At 32.5% G+C, this 9925-nt stretch overlaps 1 protein-coding gene across 1 annotated transcript; it reads right to left on the minus strand.

Moving 5' to 3' along the window:
• Positions 1-6016: 6016 nt before the first annotated feature.
• Positions 6017-9561, minus strand: LOC106422320 (glycerophosphodiester phosphodiesterase GDPDL3-like). The gene is made up of 8 exons (XM_048740841.1): positions 9329-9561; positions 8853-9146; positions 8128-8745; positions 7992-8030; positions 7617-7901; positions 7340-7482; positions 6529-7015; positions 6017-6459 (listed from the first exon to the last, which is right to left on the minus strand). The coding sequence occupies exons 1-8, from the start codon at positions 9426-9428 to the stop codon at positions 6149-6151; spliced, it is 2277 nt and encodes a 758-aa protein (XP_048596798.1). The 5' UTR covers positions 9429-9561; the 3' UTR covers positions 6017-6148.
• Positions 9562-9925: the final 364 nt, after the last annotated feature.

Consider the following 9925-nt stretch of genomic DNA (forward strand, 5'->3'; position numbering starts at 1 on the left):
CTGTTGACAAAGAAAGAGGAGGTTCAATTAGTGTTATTCCTAAAGATATATCCTACAAAGAGTCGATTAGGGTAGTTTTAGAAGATTTTACAATCGATGGCAGTATAAAGCTTAGCTACGTTTCACCATCAAAGTTTATCTTTGGTACAAAAGATGTTCTTCCAGTTTTTATTAGGAATGATTTCTAAATGGTATCCTTTATGAGCAAACATAAATATAGTAGAAGACTTCCTCAGCTTTAACTAACAATTTATGAGGTAAACTCTTTGGTTATGTTTTATTTATAAAGTTTTATTATTTACTTTTCCAGAGTTACTAGTTTCATATTTTTATGTTGAAAAAATATATGACACATTACTTTTCATTGTGACAAACAAGGATGTCTTTAATAATGCCCATGAGGTATTTTAAACGAATTATTGGATTCATGTTTTTATGTTGCAGATGAAAAGACATAATCACCATTAATTGTGTCAGATATGATACATACACGAGATGAAGTTTCTAGTACTCAAGACTTTTTCATTGCTGGAAATTGCAAAATATTTGATGTATTTATTACAATTTTAGATTTTAAAGACTTAAAAAATAATGAGAAACATTATTCATTTCATGTCCTTGAGGTTTTATTACATTTTTTACATTTATAAAGACTTATAAAATAATCATACAAGCTTATTAGCTCAATGCTTTTATGTTGCAGATAGAAATACAAAGATCACCACTGATTGTGTCAAGTGTGATAAAACTCTGAGATGAAGTTTCTAGTACACAAGACTTGCTTATTCCTCAAAGTAGTACTATTCTTGAAGTATATATTATAACTTTTATATTTATAAGGACTTATAAAATAATGTACTAACACTTATTCACTTCATGTTTTAGGGAATAACTTTTACATTTACATTTACATTTGTGTTTCAGCTGAATTCACACTCAAAGAAGACTATGAATGAAGTGAAGAATATGTGTTGTGATATGCATATCAAGTACCTCACTTTCTTGAGGTAATGCAAAGCTACTAGTTGTAGTTTAACTAACAAAGGTTAGTCTGTGTAATATATGTGGAAGGTTATTATTTTGGTAGTGTAACATTCTGTTTTGCTACTTTAAGAGATTCATGTCTTTTATGTCTTATTTTGTGTATAATATCTGAAGAAGTAGTGGAGATGGAGCATGGATTTGTTGAGCTACAAAAGCTATTTCTTCTTGTCTTACACATGTTTGTCACTGTCCTTTAATGTTAAATGTGTTATAAGAGTTATATTTTGCTCTGCTTCAAAGCCATCTCACTAAACTCTTCAGGCAAGGATTCTAGCAAATGTGAACCGTATCTCATGTATTTGAAGAAGACCAAGAAATAAATGAGCCAAAGATAAATAGTTTATAAATTATTATAAATGTTAACTATTTTGCTAAATAATTTATAAACCGTTATAAATAAATTTATAAATCTTATCTATTTTGTAAATTCTTGCAAGCCTTCTAAAATGATTCATGAAATGTTTATAAACTAATTTTAGTTTTATAAGTGTTATAGACTGATTTATAAACCCTTCATAAACTTTTTATAATCCCTTTATAAACTCTTCAAAACTCTTTATTAACCCTTAAAAATCCATTACAAGCCCTTATAATTTAGACAAATGTTTTCTTACAAATCCTTATATTAAAAAACTAAACCATTAATGTCTTAAAATGAACTCTCAAACAACCAAAAGACAAACCAAACACATAGATGAATATGAAGTGTATTAGGTTGGCGTTGAATGCTGTCAGATTTTGTGCAATCACTCATATGACCAAAAAGACTATATGAAGGGGAGCAAAAAATAATGTCCATGTAGATGTTCATCTCTAACTGGTTCCTTTATATATAAATTGTTTTTATAAATGTTTTATAAGTTTTTATAAATTATTTACATACCTTTATAAACCCTTAAAAATTATTCTATTAACTTTTATAGATTGTTTAATAAGCCTTTCTAAATGGTTATATACTCTTATAATTGATTTAAAGACCTTGATTTCTAAACATGTATATACCTATATAAACCTTATAAATTATATACATTCCCCTTATAAATTATTTATAAACTCTTATAATTTTTGTAATAAACATTTATAAATAGTTTATATATTTTATAAATTGTTTTATCAGCCTTTATAAAAGGTTGATAAAATTCATAAATGTTTTTTTAATAAAACTTTATAAATGATTTATAAACTATTATTAGTTATTTATATATCGTTTTAAACCCTTATAAATTATTTTACAAACTCTTATAAATTATTTTTATAAGTCTTTATAAATTATTATTATAGACTCTTCTAAATGATTTAAGAGACTTTTGAATTGATTCCTAAACCTATAAACCATAAAAATTGTATACATACCCCTTATAAATTGTTTATAAAAATTCATAACGTTTTTATAAACAATTATAAATGGAAATGGTTTATAGACTTTATTGTTTTATAAACCTTTATAAATGGTTTAGACACTCTTACAAATAATTTTTAAACCTTTATAAATAGCTTATAAAATTTAGAAACTGTTATATAAGCTTTTATAAACTCTTATTTGCTTTTCAGCTTTCTTTTTTCTTCATTTTTATCTTCTTTCATGTGTTATTGTCCTATATCATATGTTGCAAAAAGTAAATCCACAAATCCTTGTTCCCATTAAATTTTCTTCATTTTATATCCTTGTTGAACTAATTGTACAACACTGTCAAAATTCATGTCATCAAGATGAAGATGTGTTGGGGTCACCAAATGTTTTTATTTATCGAGAAATCCAAACATTGTATTAACCACAAGATGTAACAAAGAATAAACAACATTTTATAAGTCTCTACAAATCTCTAATTTATAAATTATAAACCCCTATAAAACTATATTTATAATTATATATTAAACGCTTCACATTATTGACCAAAACACCGATTAGATAATCACTTTTGGATTGTCTAGTGGTTATGTTCCAGCTTCATAAATTCTCGGACGCAATCTCAAAGATGTGCAAAATTCATTGCTATCTAACTGCAAGACAAAATAAAAAGATGATGTTAACTTTTAATCATGGTCTAAAGATACTTTATCCAAACATAATATTCATGTATTTTGGTAACAGTCTTATAAAGAATTTAGGATAATAAAAGACAAGACTTCTCAAATTCACACATTTATATGTTTTTTATAGACATATATGATCAACTCTTGTTTACAAACTTTTTTTTAAAACCTTGTAAAGCATTAAGTTGTACTATCAACAATATCTTAAAACCCATATTTATAAGAGGTTATAATTCTTTAAAATACAATGTTCACTATCCAAAAATCTTTTTCCTAACCAGAACTATTCAAATGACAAATCTTAATCAATCTTATTTGTTTTTTGAATAAAAGAGGAACAAAAATCCTAAAATTACTTGAACCCAGATTTATAAAGGTTTATAATTTTTCAAAAACTCAATGTTCACTATCGAAACTCTTTCTCTTAGATCAACCTGTTGTAAGCCAACCTTCGTTGATTTTTTTTATAACAGAAAGAACAAATCCAAAATATTACTTGAATCAATAAAAAAACACAAATTAGAAACATACCAGTGTGAGTCGTGGAGAGGAGCCAACATCTTTGAGGTTTTGAATCGTGATTCTCGTAATCTCTTATCGCCGGCTGCGTGAGAGAGAGAGTGACAATGGAACTCAACGGAGACGGCGACGGATCTCGATGGAGATGACAACATATCTCGACGAAGAGAGAAGAAGGATTTCGACGGAGAGAGAGACGATGGATCACTGAGAGAGAGAGACGATGGATCCGACGAAGAGAGAGACAGTGGATCCGATGGAGAGAGAGACAGTGGATCCGACGGAGAGAGAGACTAGGGACCTCGGAGCCGACGGAGAGAGACGATGGATTCAACGGAGAGAGAGACTATGGATCTCGACGGAGAGAGAAGAATGATCACGACGGTAGAGAAGAAGGAGATGATAGATTGAAGATAAGGTAAGGTTAGTTTAGTCTTTTACACATTAATGAATGGGGTATTTATGAAAATGTCCTTTGAGTGGTGGTATAATTGAATAGTGGTATCAAGAAAAGTGTATAAGTAAAATTTTCCTCTTTTTTTTCAATATACAAAGTATGAAACATATGACTATGTTTATCATAAATTTTGTTTTCTTATATCTTTAGTTTAAATTTATATTTGATTATTTAAATCTTATTAATTTGGTTTGTTTATAATATGTTTTTAAAGCATACAAAAAAATAAAACATTTTTTATAAAGAAAAAAAGTTTAAACTCAATTTATATTTTAAAAAGTGAAACTGTTTTTTTTTTAAATGAAAATTTACATGTATTAAAACGATAGAAGTGATAATGACAAATTATTTTTCGAAAAGCTCAAAAAAACTCGAAAAACCCTATAGCCCTATAAGGGCCATGCCGGGCTTTGAATTCTAGGCCCAAATTTTTTTTCGAACCGGACCGGACTCAAATATTTACGGGCTTAACGGGTTTGGGCCGGGCCGGGTCAGCCCGAATTGACACCTCTAATCTGAAGTACCGATAGGAAAAAATCCCAATTTTATTAATGTAATGCAAAGAAAATATGGGTTTGGTATCAAATGACTGATATAGATGAAAAGGACAGATGCTAATTTTATAAACAAAGTGGGAGGTACTGACTTTATAAAAAAACTGTTCATATATTTTCTCGATACAAAGAAATTGATTTGTTAAAGTGAGAAATGTTGCCACTAGATGAGTGCTTTTCATCTCATCATGTTTTTTTTTTATCCTTTTGAATTTTGATTTTAATTGAAACTGTTTATAAAATCATGAGGTAATACGTTAGATTTTGACTCGTATATTTTACAGATTAAGTTGTATCATAATCCAAAGAAAGTATTTTAAGTCAAAGGAATTGAATTTTTTTATCAAACATAAATAATACAAGATTTTAAATCTTAAATTTAAATCTTAAATTGAATAACAATGGATTTAAATTTTTTAACGAAGAGATTGTAAATACAAAAACCAATAACATTAGATTTCAAAATCTTTTAACAAAATATTTTAAATGCAAAACCAATAATAACACAAAATTTTGATAAAAAAAATAAAAATCAATCATTGAATAACACTGCATTATAAAACTAAATGAATTAACTATACATCCACTAACCAATATAACAACCCGTACAAGTGATGTCAAGAAAATAAGCAGATAGCATGGAAATCCAAGTGGTGTTAAGATTCTTGAGAAGTGCTTAAATTTGAAGTTAAATTTTGAAAGAAGTAATAGTATAGTAAAATTCTTCGGGAATTCAGTGGGTCGGAAGCGCTCGTGGTTCGCCCGTCGTAAAAGTCTCAGCAAGCAGAAGAAGAATAATGACCTTTATATGTGTAGATAGGAAACGATTCTTTTAGAAAAATAAAATAAATGTTGGTAATATTTTCTTCTTTTTTGAGTTTCTCTTGTCTGTGTTTCCTGAGTAAATTCTTATTGTTCTAATAGTTGATTTGAATTGATTTTTTTTCATATAAATTCCCTCCCTAGGAGATGTACGGACCTACAGGCTCTTAACCTCCTAGTCATTAAAAAAAAAGAATTTTTGTTTTCTGAACATCAATTCAAAGTTCGATTCACTGCATTAGCTTTGATTACTGCGCTCCTATAACATTTGCCTCAGTCGAATTTTCTCTCTAGTTTTTAACATTTTCAAGTTTAATTTGCGGAGTTCTCAACATATCCAAAGTGATACATGTTCATAGATCTCCTGCATTATGCTTATGCGCAAAAACAGACAAATTTTTATGACGAAGTTGCTTTGTAAAGTCGAGCATAGAGTATAAAAATAATTGGAACCGAGTCAGGTCAGATCCGGAGTGAAACATGTAGCAGTCTATCTTGTGGGTGTATAGGTCGATCCCTTCCTCTCGGATGCAAATCCTGTCGCATAAGTTAGCAACTTGCCATTATGTGGATACTTGTGTCCATATTAATATTTAACACAGCAAATAAATATTTAAAATGAATCCAAGAAGTTGGCACGACAAAGAATCACAACGGACTCACAAGGGAAAGATTTGACTAAGTCACACAGGGAAATTCATTACGAGGGCAGAAGACATTATGAACAAAGAGGTGATGAGATCCAAAGAAGTAGCAGAGAGGCAAAAACAGAGAAGCGAAGAGACAGAGTGAGTCGAGTTTGTCCGCTAGGCCTAGGTGCTTGTGCATTGGTGAATGAGTCTCCAGGGGCTGAGGTTGGGGATTTTGCTGTAACCGGAGGTAGTGGTGGCTCAGTTACATCATCATCTGTGAAAACCGGGTTTGGAGCTTGGGCTGGAGGTATGGCATTCACAGCTTGTAAGAGAGAACCCGGTTTAAAAGGGGCCATGTAAGGTGGTAGAGTTTCTTGTGTTCCCAAACATCGATTCCCTGCAGAAGAGAAACAAAAAGTTAGGCCTTGTTGTAAACCTTTGGTTCTCAATATTTGGGGCCACTTACTTTTGTATCTTGCTGCTGTGAAAGGGAACTCTGTGATGGTTCCATTGATACCAGCTCCAAGGATATATGAGTTTATCTCGACGGTTGGGTCAGAGAAGAAGTCATATGGTTGAGATACAAACTCGTTCTGAAACAGTTCCACATAAACCGGGAGCTTAGACTTCTGCAGCTTCTCCACAACATTGGTTTGCCTAGTGATGAAAGAATCTAATAAAGAAAAGACTGATTCTTTTCCGATGACAACAGCATTAGCAAATTTCTTTATGTCTTCGATAGCGGAATCACTAATATCACTAATTTTTTCATCCACTTTGTAGACTGCCTCATACTTGCTCTGCTTCTTGAACTCAACAAGAACCGAGCTGTTCGTTGATTGAATCATGACCTTTGTTTTGGTTGTTCCATTGCCGTAACCAGTTTCCGTGAGAGTATCGAGAACCGCTTTGACCACGTCGAGCCCTTGCTTCTCTCTCAGGTACACTGCATTCTGAAAGACAAAATAAAATTAAGTGGCTTTGCCATTAGAAGACGTCATAGTCTGATTGTCTTTTTTTTTTGCTAAAGTCATAGTCTGATTGTTACAATAATAAATATTAAGATGTAGGGAAACCAGGGTCTGTCTTTGGGCACATGGCACAGGCCAGTCAAGTATTGGCCTATGACCCCCCCCCCCCCCCCCCCCCCCCCCCAAAATTTTGTAAGAAATTTCATAGAAATAAGTCTCTAACTTTATTTTTTTTTATTGAAACTCTTACTAAATTGTTTACAGCCCATAAAATAAATTTTAGGGTCATTCCTTAGGAGAACTCACCTCTACACTGATCAAAACACCGGAGAGCAAAGTTGAATTATTTGCCAAGTTTAGGAACTCAGAAAGCAAAATTAGCTTTCCTGAATTTTTCTTATTCGGATTCCTGAACATAGTGTATGACCTATAGGGGTTTCCAATCGCAGCTGCACGAAAATATGGAAGAAATTTTTTTTTTTAAAAGATGGGAGAATATTTATCTTAACTCTCAAGGTGTATAATTTTGATGTAAAATTGTTGGATATAACCTCTTTTAAGTTAAGTAGGAGTAGAAACTTACGAGTCAAGTTCCGGATCTCAGCCCATGTGAGACTAAAAGTGTATATCCCACCACTTGAGCTAATCTCAGGAACAAGTGTTGAACGTTGCGCGAAAGGTGTTTGGGAGATCATTGTGCTGTTCGAGAGATCTATTGAACGTGAGCAAAAAGGTACGCCGTCGCTGGACATCTGGACTGAGCAATCGATAACATCAGCACCATCTTTGATAGCTTTATCATATGCCAAGTCTGTACATCCAGGGTAGTCCCCACTCGCTCCATTTTTCGATATAACAAGAAAATTAACTGAAGCATGAACCATTTGATAAAGTCAAGGTAGGTCTCTTTTCTACAAGTAAGAAAATAATTATTATATAAAGTAATTACTCTTACTACCTTGTTTTATAGCGTTTTGGCCTAGGTGGGAGAAGCAGTCTTGAGGAAAATATGAAAAGAAAATGATTGATTTGAGTATTTCGAGTAATGTTTCAAGGAGATCAATGTATAAACCTCTTGGAAAAGTTTTGCTTACCAATGGATGAAGATGCAGTTAAGGGAAAATCTGAGAGCACACCATCAACAGAGAAATTGCCATTGTCCACAAAAGATAGATACTCAGACACCGGATCGGAACTATAGTCATGAGCAATATCAATATCATTGGCAAAACCAGACACATATACTTGTAATCCTGCCTTGTGAGCATCTTGAACTAAGGATTTAGGAGGAGGAACCAAGTACTGCTTGTCATCAAGTGGCAATATGTAAGACTTTGGGACAAGAATCCCTGAAGCAAACGTCTTGACAAAAGTCAGGTTACTCAAGATAGAGCCGTAAGTTTGGTTTGTTGTCGGCTCGATGTCTTCTTTTCGAAGAAACTGGAAGACGAAAAGCGGCCCATTACGCCCGAAACGGCCAGAAATCTTTGTAAAGAAATTCACTTCAGGGGAAGAGATGTAGTTAATGGAAACAATTCTTGAAGCTGATATCAGAAATTTGCTCATGCTTAGATTCTGCTGCTCGAAGAACGCATCATGCTGAACATTTAACCAAAAACTTTCTGGTTTTATCTGCGTCGTTACATCTTCAACCGTCAAAATGGGATATATTCCATCGAATTTTTCGGTTCGAGATAATATTCCTCGGATCACTACAGACGTGAAAGCAAAAAAATGACATTTGTGAGAACTAAAGAGAAAAACACAAAATCTTTTTTTTTTTTTTTACTGAAACTGTAACTGAGTCATAAACACTTACAAGAAACATCATTGAGATCTCTCAAGGAGAAATCGATGGTGAACCAACCCTGCGTAGAGACTCCATTAACTGGGTAAGATTTTTGGCGATTTGGATAAACGTATTCAACAGTTGAAGCGTTGTTTAGTTTTAAGTCAGGAAAGCAAATCCCAGCTCCATCTTTAGTTAGCTGAACATCACACCACAGAGCAGAACCGGGTACACTTGTCTGCACTGCAAAACTGTAAGCATTGAGACTCGAATCTGGAAACAATCCAGAAAAACCACCACGAGCAATCACAAGAGGAGCATCACCTGGAAAAACAAAGAAAAAGTAATAATCACAAATTATTTTAATAGAAGAGAAATATCTATGAATATCCCAACTTCTACAATTCTACTACACATCTATAAAAAGAAAGTCCAAGTACAGTTTTCTCCTGTTTTCTCCTAAATTGATGCTTAAAGAAAGAGATAGAAAGTGAGATCACACTCACCACTGAGTGTTTGCCATGGACTGCTAGATCGAGCATCGGTTTGACCAGCAAACAGCTGAATCAGAACAACACAACAGAGTAAAACTGTTGAAGTTGGCATTGTCGGATTACTTCGCCGGAAGTTAACTTGACAAGCTTATTTCTTCTTGGAGACTTACACCACACAGATAGAAAAACAAAAATAGCTGTCTTTTATGCACAATAATTCCTACGCATAGTGGACTAATACAGACAGACTCAAGACTTGCGACTTATAAAAATATGGCTTTATTAGTTGACTCTATAAGTCGTCTCTTCGTTAACTAAATTATTTTTACCGTTTGGCCGCGAAATTAGGGCAGAGCAAGGTTTTTTTACTCAATTGACTTTTTTTTTTTTGGTTTCCTCGGATTTATGAATACAAAGAAGAAGAGAACTGAATCTCATTGATCATTTACTAGATCAGCTATGATTATCATCTTTTCTCGTCATTTTTGTTTTGTTTTTTTTTTTTTTTTGAAAAATTCTCGTCATTTTTGTTACCCTTTCTAAACCTCTGCTGATATAATATAAAAGTCAGTTCTTAGGAAAATGTTGAGTGGGATATGAGAGGGACTT

Source organism: Brassica napus, chromosome A9 (assembly GCF_020379485.1).
Source record: "Brassica napus cultivar Da-Ae chromosome A9, Da-Ae, whole genome shotgun sequence".
Lineage (NCBI taxonomy): Eukaryota > Viridiplantae > Streptophyta > Magnoliopsida > Brassicales > Brassicaceae > Brassica > Brassica napus.